The 14111-nt window shown below is 43.8% G+C and overlaps 1 protein-coding gene across 1 annotated transcript in view; it reads left to right on the top strand.

Annotated features, from left to right (window-relative positions):
- Window positions 1–14111, top strand: part of IFT81 (intraflagellar transport 81) — a 39991-nt gene that overhangs the window by 15482 nt on the left and 10398 nt on the right. Inside the window, exons 9-11 of the mRNA XM_010150775.1 lie at window positions 1601–1696; window positions 3658–3804; window positions 12423–12572. Coding sequence (XP_010149077.1) covers window positions 1601–1696; window positions 3658–3804; window positions 12423–12572 — 393 coding nt within the window. The remainder of the gene's footprint in view (window positions 1–1600; window positions 1697–3657; window positions 3805–12422; window positions 12573–14111) is intronic.

Genomic DNA, 14111 nt, shown 5'->3' with positions numbered 1-14111 from the left:
TTGCCATGGTCGTAGCCGGTGCATTCACACGAAGCACGTGCCGAAGTACCGTGGTAAAGCAATGCCCTCCGGTTGCTGGCATCAGACAAGAATCCGCAGCCCAGCATCCTCAAGGATGCGTTCTGTTTTCAGGTTAGGGCTGCTTCTTGTGAAAGTAAAATCAGTGACAGCCCAGTGCCATGTTGGATCCTGATCACTGCACTTTTAAGAATGGCAGCAGCATTAAACTGTTGATTAGGTCTGAAATACTAAACTAGGTCAGTGATTTAGCTTTGCTTTCCTGGTTTATTTATTGTAACTGAAGCAATATTTGTGATTGCAGTTCTGTGAGGTGGAGTCGGGAAAGAAAGGTGCAAAACAGGGCTTCAAGAGTATTGCTGGGGTTCTGGCAGTACTTAAAAAAACTTCAAGGTGGGGTTTTTTTCTCTTTCTACATGAGGTAACCTTTTAATTTGTTGTATTTTGGAAGTATGTTCTTCAGAATAGTTAATAAAACCATGTAATGTACTTGGCTGTTGTCATAACATGGCCACGGGCAGCAGTTTGGTTTTGGTTTTAGGTCAGCCTTCTATTATCTCAGTGCCTTAAAAAGGAGCTGAACTGCACTGAGCATGCCACTGTCATGCGTTTCATAATATATAAACCTACAAGTCACAGACAGAAGGGAATTCTTATGCCAGCTTCAAATTCAGGCCTGTTCTGCCACTAATAGCTTTTGTAAAGGGACAGAATTTACAGGAGAGGCTTTACCAGGCCTTGGAGTGGTTTTAGTCCTGTTGAGCACTTTATTTGAAACACTTTGCTTTGAGAGTACAGGGATATTGCTCGCAGAAACGTCCGGGTAGTGCCCAGCACGGCACCTGCGTTCCGTTTTGGCTTCATTGGATTTCAGCACGTATTTATGCTGCTTGCTTATCAGCACTCATCTGGTTAGCAGAGAATTCAAGGAAGGTTGCTAGGGCTGTGGTTTCCATGGCTGCTGAGTGTCCCAGTGTAGCGTTAAGTCAGGACTGGAGAAGCTGGAATCAGTTCACTGGTGTAGCTGTCAGAGTCCCCAGATGCAGCAGGCTGTAAAGCTTCAGCTAGAATGAAGATCAGCAATTTGAGATGATGGTGCGTTTTTGTGGCAGTAGAAAGAAGGTACCAGAGAGCTGGAATGCGATGGGCTGTGACTCTTCAAAGTGTTGATGAAATTTGATATCACTTAGTCGTTCTTTGTTCCCCTTTAAACTTGTGATAAATGGCTGAGTGAAAAGGAGTTTTAGTTCATGTTGATAAAATTAGGTGTTTGCACAGTGTGTGACCACATCAGTCTTTTCTGTCTGTACCAATTCACACGCATTTTCTCTCCACGTACACCGGTTTACTCCGCTTTCACGGCCGACATCATGCCTCTGCCTTATGAAAGCACAGAACTGGAAATCCAAAAACACAGCCTCTTCCTGGCCAGCATAATGACTCACTGAGTTTTTTGGGTTTGTTTCTCTGTTTTAAAAATGGAACTAGCTGGATTGTAAAGCGGGTTTGCAAAGCATTTAAATCTTGGAGAAGACAAAGACATAAAGCTCCATTTCCTTAGTTTTCTACTCTGTCTTAACAGATAAATGAAGTAAATGCACAAATGAATCAGCTTATTGAGAAACGAATGATGAAGTACGAGCCGATTGATAGTAAATTTTCCATGTATCGCCAACAGGTAAGAAGGAACATAGTATTTTTTTAAGCAGAAGCAGTAAAGCTATTTTAGGCACTGGTTGTTCTCCATACTGATTTTTTTCTTTAATGTCTCTAGCATAAATCAGTAGAAATACATAATAACGGAGGGAAAAGGAGAATAAAGAGTGGTCAAACGTGTATATTTAGGAGCAAGTCAGACAATCACTTTGGGTTCGTATTGACTGCTGTCCTTAAGCTGTTGGGTGTTGCCCTTCAGCTGCATCACAGTAATTCTGGAAGGAGCATTTTGGAGGAGCTATTTTAGTGAAGCTCCAGCTGTGGACGGATTCTTGAAAGGCAGCGTGTAGGCTGGCTGCTGCAGCCAGACCTGCATGCAAGGCTTGCTTTCACTTACATCCCTCACTTGTGTTGGAGCACATGCTGGTTTTCCCGTTACATCTATTAAGAAGATATTCTTTGATTTTATTTTTTTTTCCATCCTGAGACTATAAAATAGTCTTTCTATAAAACAGGCTGTCTGGTCTAGTCTGGCCTTAACAAATTCACAAGTTATAAAAAGGATTTATGAACTCTCAGATTTTCAGAGCTTACACAGAAATGCAAGTGCTTTCTTTTCCAGGCAACCTGTACCACTGCTAATTTTATTGAGGATTTTCATCATGATGCGTATGGTGACGGTTTAAAAAATAAAAAGGCTTAAATAAAACTGATCAGTGGGAGGACAAAAGTTGTGCTAAAATGCGTGCTGCAGTTCCATCACCTAGGCGGTATGCAACGCCTCACTGTGTTTCGTAAGGGATGCTGCTCTTCCCTGAAGGAAAGCCGGCTGCGTAAGACGCTGGTGCCAGAGACCAAGTGGCTTGTGGTACGATTGTGTTCAGTGGAGGAGCCGCTCCAGTTCAGGTTGCTGCTGTGAGGTGAAAGCATGTGGTGCTCTTTGCTTTGTTCTGCTGGGGACTGGCTTCTGTTTCATCAAGTAATCGTATATACTGCACCATGGTTTGGCACTGCAGGCATCTCACGAAGCAAAGGGCCCAATACTACCCCAGCAGAATTCGTAGATGTATTTTTAGAAATAAAGCTGGTCCTTCTAAGCTCGTGTGAGAAAGCTGCTGTGTGTTTTGTTTCACCTTTTTTTCTGAAGTTTTCCCTTTCGTATGAAGAAACCAATTGTCCCTCCAAATTCATGTGCATGCATCTAAATGTCCTGGTTTAAAATATTTTTAAATAGTGTATTTGGACAAGATAAAAATGCCTTTTGCTCCTGAACTCATGTTTATTTATGTTCCCAAATCTGTCAGCTTCTGGTCAAATGTTAGTTAGGCACCATTACATATTCTGCCTTGTATAAAATATTTTTTAAATGCTTTATCTTCTAGACTCAGTAATCTACACTATTTCTGTACTGTAGTGCTTTATTCATCATCTTCTAGCTATTTGCCAAGATTCAGTGGCTGGGTTCTGCTGTTAGTATAACATATTTCTGTAGGTTGGAGTAGGTTGGAGTTATAAAAATCTGTATTACGACATTTGTGAGATTTTGGATAACTTTCCAGCTAAGCCATGTTGGTGTATCTTACATAGGCACAAAAGGCACTAAGTGGAAGGAAATGGAGCAGCTAAAATGCCTACCTTTTTCTTCAATGAAAAATGAAAAAATGAGGTGTAGAAATGTAAAATATTATCAGCATGAATCTGGGGGAAAAAAGGGTCTGCTCCAAATCTCAGCCGAACTGCAGAAAGTTGGGAGTCTGCAAACAGCTTTGGTTGAGTTGTGGTTTAACCACTGTATCTAATGCCTAATCGATGGGTTTGTCTTTGCAGAGACCTGCCACGTTTCCTAATGAAAATCAGTTTCGGACAGTTAAAATGTGGTTTCAGTGGTGCAGTGCCCGAAACGTAACAGATTTCATTTTACTAATGATTAACCAAGGCAGTTTTTACATCACTTGTCCATATGCGTTTTTAACGATCGTGCAGGCATCTATAATTTCCCGGAAAAAAGAAGCCAAGGCAGAAGAACTTCAGGCTGCTAAGGAAGAGATGTCCAGTGCTGAAAGGCAGATGCTGCAGAAGACCAGCCAGGCCCAAGAGTTAGAAGGCTCTGAAATGCTGCGAGGGGATGAGGTATGCAATACAACAGGGGATAGAAGGGAGAGGAAGTTTGTAAGAGAGAGATCAGTTCTTGTTTTCTCACAATTTCCTTTTAACTTTATGTTGCAGTAACTGCTTCTGCAGGATCTTATCCCTTTTTATAGTACATTGTCAAAATACATGGCCTCAGCATTGCAACAGATTTGCCTCTTTTTTCATGCACATTTGTTGTCACCAAATACCAAAATTAATGTATTTGAAGACTTTTTTTTTTTTTCTTCAGTGGGCAGATAGTACAGTGCTGTCCGGTGCTTTCCAATATTTATGCTGCTGCAGTGCTTGATTTGTAGCTCTCCAAGTTATTGATTTCAATTACTCATGTTGTACTGAACAGATTGAAGGGTATATGAGGACTTAACACTGCGTTTTCTGAATGCCCCAGCCTCGCAGTCAAAACAACGTCAGTGTCATCGCAGCGGTATGATGGTAAATAGCTAGTTATAAAAGTCAACAAGGCTAGTGAGGGGATCAGGAGTTTGAGTGAGAAGTCATGTAGATTAAGTTTATTATCTGTATAATAAATATCTGTGTTACTATCCATTCTCGAGATGATCATAAAGCATAATACCAGCAATTATCAGAAATGCAGTTAGTCTGTAGTATTTAGATTGGACATCAGGAAGAAATCCTTCCCGGAGAGGGTGAGGGGGTCACTGGGACAGGTTGCCCAGAGAAGCTGTGGATGCCCCATCCCTGGAAGCATCCAAGGCCAGGCTGGATGAGGCTTGGAGCAACCTGGTCTAGTGGAAGGTGTCCCTGTCCATGGCAGGGGATGGGACTGGGTAGGCTGTAAGGTCCCTTCCCACCCAAACCATTCCATGATTCTATGATTTATTACCCACAAGTTTCTAATTAAGATGTTCCCAGACCCTGCTGAAGGGAGCGCAGGGAGAGGCACATGTGAAGCTGCACTTACCAAAGCAGTTTGAACAATGCTGCTGCAGCTGGGTAGTGGTTTGTCAGCAAAACAAATTGACTTTTCTTAAGACAATGATTTTTCTCAGCTTGGAAAAGGCCTGCTAAGTGTACTTACGGGCAGAACCCCTAAACCAGAGTCGTTAACTGCATCATTCCCTGACTTCATAGATCTTTTGATTTCCTTGGCATTGTGTTAATTTGCGCTGCTGTCATTTATCAAGAGCAACGCTCTTCGCTTTGCCTGTTTCTGTGCTTTTTTTACATACTACTCAATGCAGGGAACGCCCTTAGTAGCAGGAACTCCCTTCCTGATCCCATAGGACATGCCCGCTCCACAGAAGTCCGTTTTCTTTTAAAGGGGTTTTAAAAAGCTTATCGAGCGTGGAGTTGTGTACACCCAGGCGTAAGGGCTTCCTGTGTAGTATGGAATCTGCGCGCCTCTTTGCCTTTCTCCCCTCTTCTGTAAGTCAAGATGAAAACTACAGGTAGAAGCAAAAGCTTTGAAGAATTAAGATATTGGGTTCTCTTCCTATACCACGCCACATGCGTTCCATAGGTAGCGATCATCGTAAGACCGCTGCGTTAGATTTCTCTCCGCTACCAGCTTTTTCATCCCCAGTGGGCATGTTGCTATGCTTTAAGTAAAAATAAACCCAAAAAGCAGACAATCTGTGTTTCGTGACATGTGAGGGGAAAAAGTGTTTAATTAATCAACAAGAACGCATTACCAAGACAGCAACATATGTTTTACATCGTCTGTAAATGCACTGCAAGGTAAGAAATAATTCCTGTTGTGCCCGTTGTTGAGGGGGACAGTGTACTCTGACCTGTAGTGTAATTCAAGGAGAGCAGGGTAGGAGGTAAACGTGGTTACAGAACCACCGAAGAGGCTTAATTATGAAAAATTCATGTTAATTGAATTAATCTTACACAAAAAAGAGGCTCAAGACAGAAAAGACAAGACCCGTTGGAACATAACCTGTATGCCTTTTGTTACCTTATGTTCTGCTTTTGACTTTTTACATCTTGTCAACTCTTCGTTGCGAGGAATCAAGAATGAATGACTGAGCACTTTGGACAAAACCATCAGCTTAAAATAAGAAGCGTTTGTCTTTTTGTAAGAAGCATTTCTGGTTTGTAAAATGCTTTCTGCATGCTGGCCCAAGGAGCCAGCACTGTACAGTCTGTGTCCTGATCTTTATTGCTTCGTTACTTACCCTGTGGTACTCACGGGCGCTGGTGTAGAGCAGTAAAGAGTGTTTCCTATGGCTAATAACTGGGGAAGGATTTGAATTCTCGATGATTTTGCCAGCTGTTTTTTCTAAGGCCGTAGTTTCTTCAGCTGGAAAATGGAGATGGTAATGTTTCATCCTCTTGTAAATGTCTGCTCCCAGAAATGCTGCACAGGACCTTGGTACAAGAGTTTTCGCATCTGCTTGAAGTCCATTGCAAACACGTGTTACAGGCGGGTCCTGCTTCGTCGTGCCAGCTGTGAGCATACAGTGCTGATAAGTGAGACAGACGTTGGCAGGGAAGAGGTGATGGAGCAGAAGTGAAGGGAGCAGGTTCCCTCTCCTCACTACGTGTCTCGGTTCGTCACTCACCAGACGGTCTCTGGCTGTAGGTCTGTTTCTGATATGCCGTGCTTTTAAATGAGTATTTTCTGGTTTAGTGCTCTGCTGCTCCAGCTGTGAGCCAACAGCGAAGGAAATGGTGATTAATGCAGTGGTGAGTCACCGCTGCGATACAGACCTTCAGTGGGGACAGAAGGAGGTGGCACCTTCAACCTTTGCTCTGACAACCAGGAGCTTCCTTCTCGCAGCTGCACACAGTTTACATTTGGTTCCTCCGTTTTCAGCAGGGAGGAAGAGAGGGGGTTTAACAAAGAGCTTTGCTGTCTGAAGTTAAAATGGACTTCAATCCTGCCTTGTTTAACCCATCTAAATGCTACCGTTAAAGCAAAGGCTTGTTTTTCTCTGATACCCAGGATTTGTCATCTTCTCTTTGTCTCTCTTTGCTGTATCCTCTTATGTCACGGCACTCACAAGCCTTGGCAGTCGAAGAATCAGTGCTGTCCCAGCCTGTGCTCCCATACCGGTATCTGGATCTTCCGCTGAGGTGGTCTTAGCTCTTCACTCGCCAAAAGGTCAATCCTGGCTTATGTTTTTCGGTGCCAGTGTTTCGCTTTCTTCTGTAGCTTCTCTTTGTCTCTCTTTGCTGTATCCTCTTATGTCACGGCACTCACAAGCCTTGGCAGTCGAAGAATCAGTGCTGTCCCAGCCTGTGCTCCCATACCGGTATCTGGATCTTCCGCTGAGGTGGTCTTAGCTCTTCACTCGCCAAAAGGTCAATCCTGGCTTATGTTTTTCGGTGCCAGTGTTTCGCTTTCTTCTGTAGGCACGGCATTCCACGTGGTTCGGGGGGTTATACAGCAGAAACAGCAGGGAACAACCAATTCATTTACATCAAACACAAAAAAGTAGGAATAAATTGTCTGCTTGGGGGATTATGAAACCTTTTCAAGTACTTCAAACAAAGTACAATGAGCATGGGGCAAAGCTGGCAGGCTCCTAGCTGCAGCTGTCAGATCCTGAAAATTAGGGAATCAAATGCTGACGCTTAGAAGGCTAGATGGTTCAGTTACAAGTGATCCTAGGTAAAGCTGGGGTATTTTTAGCTCTTTACACAACACATTGTACTTTTCAGAGTTCAGCACAGGGCTCCAAGAACCGAGACTTCCCCAGGGTATCAGGACAGAATAGTATCATAGTGGTGCTTAGCTGCAGCGGTTGAAATCAATATGGATTTGAGAACGTGGCCTAGAAAGCCCTATCAGCGTGTGAACAGATGCGCGGGGTTTGGGGTTTGTATCTCCAGCTACGTACGGAGTTTAGTTTTTCTCATACGGGGGCTCATCTGTGCCTACCTGCCCCTGGGAAAACAGCATGAAAAAACATGTTCCCTTTGCAGCCAGAAGAAACTGGTCAGCTGGGGCCTGTAGATCTTGTCCCTTTTCCTCTAAAGCTGTTGGGACGGTCTGAACCCAGGAGGAACAGTTGCCCAGCTCCAGACTAGGTAGATGGATTTTTTTAAGAGAAGGTCCTAAGGAGCTCGCAGCTCTAATGCGAAATGGTTTAAGCCAGGACACAGGATGTGTTATCCCATCAGTTTGTTGCCGCCTTCTTACCTTTTCCTTAAGGTTCTAGGTAGAGTTACGTTCCTGCCTGTCAAAGGCTCCTTGCATGTGAAAATGGGAGAGTAGCTTGGTAGTCAGCATGTGAGAACAAAATTAGCCAATTGTAGGATTCTTGCAGCAGCTTTTTGCTGTAAGAAGTTAACCCTCACTGAAGCCAAATGTGTGCGGTGATCCAGAGAGATCTGAGCTGAACCGAGCGCTCTTTCAGCACCCTCCGGCATGAATAAATCATCCCTTTTATTGATCTGTGCATTTTCAGTAATAACTGAAAATGGGTTTTCATTAAAACTATTCTGATTTGTCCAAATTATTAGTGCTGGCCACTTCAGTGCTTCTTTCCTGACCGAAGCGAGCACACCTGGAGGAGATGCCCTACTTAATGCTAACGAAGAATTTCCCGGTTGATGTGTCCGGTGAGCAGGCTGCAGGCCGCTGTCGTCTGCGCAGACTGAGGGAGCGCCACTCGTGCCTGTACCGCATTTTCCTTCCGTGCATGCGTTCATACCCATGTTGCACGGTGGCTGTTCTGGCTCAAAGTTGGAGCCTCGGGGGAAAATACTGGAAATCTGTCAAGATCAGGAACTTTTCCAAAGTGAATTTTAGTGCTGTGGACAGTCTGTATCCCGTTAATTGGCCTGGTTAGAAAATGAAGACGTCTCTTCCTCAATTCTTAATTCAAATAGTTAAGATTTTCTGCAGTTACTGTACTTAGGCAAATAATTTTATTAACAAAACTGTTGATTTGGAACCTTGTTTAGTATATGCATTGCAGAATTTTTTTTACACTCTATTTCCTGTAGTACTTTCATATGAAGAATGCTTTGATGACAGAAACAGTTAGATTGGTACAGTAATCCAGAAAATACTGTTTTTAAAGATCTGAATCAAAAGTGAGGGGTTAATCTGGGATTTGCTTTTTTCTGAAAACAAGCCTATCCATTTTCACCTTTAATAATAATCTTGGAGTGAGAACCTTGTGAAAACTTCACATGGGGCAAAAGTTAGTTTTAGGGAGATGAGGTGATGGGCTTATGGTGAAGGCGTAGGGCTGAGCATGAGGGGAGCAGGGCTTTGCGCCCGGTTCCGTGTGCGCTCGAGCCGGCGGCCAACGTGCTCGTGTTCTGTCCCGGAGGAGGTCACCTGCCAGACTCCACTCCTTTAAAACTGTGACATGATTTTGTCCTAACACTGAACTACTTCACAGAAGCGTGGTAAGACTTAACCTGGTGACAGCGATCTCTCGGAGTGTGGGAAGCAGCGAAGCACGAAGTACTAGCATTGCTGGATTCTTTCCATAAGGATGGGATGTGAGGTGGGAAATCTGCCCGGGGATGCTGGACACCTGCATGCTGCAGGATGTGATGTGAGAGATCAAAGTCCTGTCTCCATTCGCTCTAGTTCGTAATCTAGATTCCGTGCTCGTTATGTTACAGTCACGCATAAAAACAGCCAAGTGAAAAAGCATAATCTTTCTTTGCTGTCCTTTGGGTGGTTTTTCTATCTCCGGGGGCTCTGGCTCAGCTCGCAACCACGGGGCTGCAGGCTTGTTTACTTTGACTGCTAACTCCGTGCCAGCATTTGGTTCTTGTCCAGTCATTTAATCTTTGAAGCTTAAATAACTATTTGTGTTAAGTTGCTTGAGAAAGAAAAGCTTCGCTGGTGGACATGGCCTTGAATGGTTCATCACTGTGGGCACCGGCAGCTCCGTGGGAATTCTGTAGGTCGAGCCTGCTGAGTTTCTACGCAAGGAGCCGTTGACCGGGTCTGTGGGAAAATGCTGTTGCTCCACACTGGATTCCTTTGGCTGGTTAACGTTAAAGTCATAGGGCTAGACAGTGTTATTCCTTTGTGAACTATGCAAATTATTTAAAAGACCTTTTCCTGCACTGAAGTACAACGTTCAGTGGCATTTTAAGGGATTAATTTTTCATCTACATATGGATGGGAGCATGGAATGTGTAAAGCTTCAGAAGTAGTGCTTACACAAATGAAAACGCTGGTATTTTACAAGCAGTTATGTACGATTTTTGGAAACCTATGGAATGATTCTCAATTTTTAGGCGGAATAAAGCTAATTTTGCCATACAATCCCTACAAGCTGGTGACTGAAGTGGAATCAAATCCAGTAACTCCAGCTCTGAATTTGGCCCTGGGTCTATAGAGGCCTTTGGTTAGTGAGATTTTGAGGGGCTAATCTGCGCGGCGTTTGGAGTAGATGAAGTCTTTTGAAAATCCTGCCAAACTATTGATTGATTTTCTGCAGAGATTAACATCTTGCTGTTGTCGTTTGCATCTTGGGTTACCTTGTTTCCTGCAGGAAGAGCTGGCTGAGAGGTTAAGTTTGCTGTTAAACAGCCAGAGGCTGCAATGAAAGATAGCAATCCATCTCCTAAACCAAACAGGTTTTGCTTGTCAGTGTCAGCAACTTGTAGTTCATTTCAGGTGAAATTTTTATTATTATATAGTTCTAACTTAATCAACTAATAATAGAATATCGGTGGAATCAGTTCTTTAATCAACAAGATGATTTGACTTCCATTGTAAAACAGATTATGCTTTGAATACTGAATATGCAAATACTCTACCTCCCACTCGAGCTATTTTCAAGACCTGTAAAGAAGCTGTAGAAGCAAAGAGAATAATAGTTTGCTTTTCATCCTGGGATAGACTGGCAGAAAATTGTTCCGCGTTGGTGACTCTATGTGGTCACATATTAAGCTTAATCCTTTATATCATTCTTTGCTATGTTCCACTGGTCAGATGAATTCTCTGGAGCTATCTGATCAAGACCGGTGACTCTGCTTCCCTTACGTTTTCCTCAGCTAGCTGGGGAGTTTGCATTTCCGCTTTTATAATCTCTTGAAAATCACAGAAAACTTGCTATCGGCCAAGCAATTAAAAAACCCAGAGTCTGTTGTATGAGCCAAGAAGCAATGAAAAATAATCGATTCTGGTAATGTTATACGAAGCATGCCAATAATATGACAAAGCACGACTGCAGCAGCCACCGCCTGGGCCGGGCAGTGCCATGGCCCAGGTGACCTTGTCTATCCTTGTCGGAGGTAGCACGCAGAATGTAAGATGGTATTGCAAAGCCACGCGTAGTCCAACCTGCATAGAGCACATTGAGTAATTTGTGGGTTTGTTCTTTCACCAAAAACGTTTATAGCTTTTGGCTTTAAAAATAGTTCTGGAGCATAGCAAAAGCGAAGCAGCTTTGGCCTAGATATTGCACAGGATGGCAGATGAACAGGGTTGATTTCATGTTGGGCATTTTGCCCAGGACGCTTTTTATAGAACATACAGTTACTCTGGGGGCTCTGAGGCTGTGGTCGCACTGGGGTTTTGGATTTATTCCTTAGAAGGGAGAGGCATAATTTTGAAAAAAAAAAAAAAAAAAGAAAAAAAATCATGTGAATTTCAACATCTAAGTTTTGTTTGAGTTTCAAACCCGTATCAGTGGTAGTGGGACTCTGTTTTCTCCTGGGGGCTGCCCATTGCATGCTCACTCTGCTCATGCTGAGCCCTCCTCCTCACGGAGCCTTTCGAAGCCTGTTCTTGTATCATTTTCTCTAATAAATTTTATTTGCTTTCCATCTCTGGGTCTGAATGAGTTTTTGAGCTGTGACTGGCGTTTGCCTCAGCTCTCACATAAAATATACGACTGAGAGCGGAGCCTGTTTGACAGATGGAAAACATTAAGGCAAAGAAAAACATCACACGTTTGTTTCACCACCGGGTGTTTCATGTATGTTACAAACTGAGCAGACGGATTCCGATGCGAATTAGCTGAGGCTGTTGATCTGTAATGATACGTATTTAATAGAAATACAATTTCTCCATTACGTTAGGTTTTGAGTGAAATGCATATTGCATTTCTCTGCTCCTGTGCAAGGGCTCTGCTGTTATCTTCCTGTGCTTAAAAACTTAGCCAGCGGAGTGTTTCAGGTCTGCAGGAGTCACGGAAGGAGAACAACAAATTCTGACTACTGAGAACTGGCATTTTTAAAAAACTAGTCTTTTCCCACACCCTCTTCCCTTCCAATCTTTCTGTACCTTCTTACACGTTCCTTGGTCTGCAGGGCAGTCTGGGGCTGCACACTGCAGATCTGGTGCTCTCTTACAAGTGCAAATTGCTGTCATGAATACTAAAAAAGTGAACATAATTCTTTCAACATTTTGCAGAGAGGAATTGCTGTTCCAGCTGCCGAATGGTGGGGGGCAGAACCGAATGATCTCACTGTTACAAATGAGTGCTGGAACAGAAAGCAATGGAGCTGGTTTTCCTGATCTCACTCAGCGAACAAATGCAGAGCTGGACATAAATAGACCCTGGGAATCCTGAATTCCAGTCCTCTGCTCTAAACACTTAATCTTTCATGTGCAGTCCAAACAGGATAATTACATTTTATGTAGTGACAGCGATAAGGCCCGTTTTTGTTTTAAGTCAAATGGTATTTCTGCTCTCTCGTTCCAGTTTAAACACTACGTTAATAAGCTGCGGAGCAAAAACACATTTTATAAAAAGAAGCGACTGGAAATAGCAGAGATTACAGCTGAGTACGGCATCCTCCAGAGGACAGAAGAACTTCTGAAGCAGCGCCATGAGGCTATCCAGCAGCAGTTGGTAAGACAAGCGTTTACCGCTCCCGCAGTCCGTCACCCTCGCTTCCCCGAGACAGCTGGAAGACGATGGGTGTCGTTTGGTAGTTCTGAATGTAGCTCATCCTTGGGTCCCCGGCTGTCATTAGTGAAAGAGTCATTAGGGTATAAAATTTATTCTTGTCTGTTGACTATGCGAAGCTGCTGCGCTTCATGTTCGGCAACTGTTGCGTACGGGCAGTCGTGGCTGCTGTGTGGTTTCTTTTTAGACTGCGGGGCTTGACCCTGCTTTTTCAAGCCAACAGTGAATCTCCACTAACTCCAGTGGGAACAAGGCTGGACTCCTAAACTAGGTTGTGGTACCCATGTACATAGTGAGGGCTTTGAAAGTTAGCAACAGCAAGTAGGCTTCAAGTTACTGCTGCAGAATACATCGGAATAGTACTTAAAAAAAGAGGAAGCAGGAAGGAAACAGAATGCTTAGAAGAAAATGCATTTCACAGTAAGTGAAAAACATAAAACTGGATGAATGCTTTTGCTACACCAGAACTCCAGAATGATTTGGATGTGGCTTTGAGCAACCTGGTCTAGTGGAAGGTGTCCCTGCCCATGGCAGGGGGGTTGGAACTAGATGATCTTTAAGGTCCCTTCCAACCCAAACCATTCTATGATTCTATGATTCTATTTCTGCTGTGCAGAACTGTGTCTGAGGAGTAGACACACATCCTAGGTGCAAAGGTTTCCCTTTTAGCTCACAAAAAATCTGCTGCTCTGGTAAGACCAGGGTTTTTGTTATTGGAATATTTCACTTCGATCTGTTTTGTTACATGCACATGTTTTGTATTTTTAAGTGTAGAAGTATTGACCTTATTAAAAGACCATGGAAAGTGTGAGCGTACCTGGGATGGGCTTTGGAGAGATGCTCCCTTACAGGGGGATGATGTCCCACTATTCTAGTGGGTCACTCACGGCTTAATTAAGGATCAGAGCAGAACTGCCACCTGGGTAGGAAGAAGCACCTAAGCAGCAGGGTCAGAGCTTTTCCTCCTGACAGAAGGAAGGGGTGTGACTGTGACCGTTCACTTCCAAAGTGGTTTTGGCAGCAGGATAGCTAACACACGCTTGTCGACCCACCAGACAGTCGCAGCAGCGACAAAGCACCACAGATTTTTCTGTGAAGTGCCTACACGTGTGTTCATACCACGTCACACAACATTCTCATCGGGCCTGAGCTTTTCCAAACAACAGTGTAGCACAACTCCAGAGCTTTGGCTTCATAAAGTTCTTGCCACCCGATGACTCGCGCACACCCGCAGACTCCATGTACCTTTTCTAGCCCTGGGTGTAACACCCTGTCAGACAACTCGCTGCTACGGAAGAGTGCAACCTGCTCCCATCACGGGAGGGGTAGCTGTGAGTAGGGACAAATCTTGTCTTAAACATACGGTTGTAAACTGTTTTTGTGGATGACAGGCTTGGAGTTCATCGGTACGTGGCGCTTTTAGGAAGGAAGGGTTTGCTTGTTAACGAACCGTGGATGCGTAAATCAACACTTGGCTTTCCG

Source organism: Eurypyga helias, unplaced genomic scaffold (assembly GCF_000690775.1).
Source record: "Eurypyga helias isolate BGI_N326 unplaced genomic scaffold, ASM69077v1 scaffold33474, whole genome shotgun sequence".
Classification (NCBI taxonomy): domain Eukaryota; kingdom Metazoa; phylum Chordata; class Aves; order Eurypygiformes; family Eurypygidae; genus Eurypyga; species Eurypyga helias.
The sequence above is the reverse complement of the archived record's forward strand: the minus strand, read 5'-3'. Positions and strand labels throughout refer to the sequence as shown.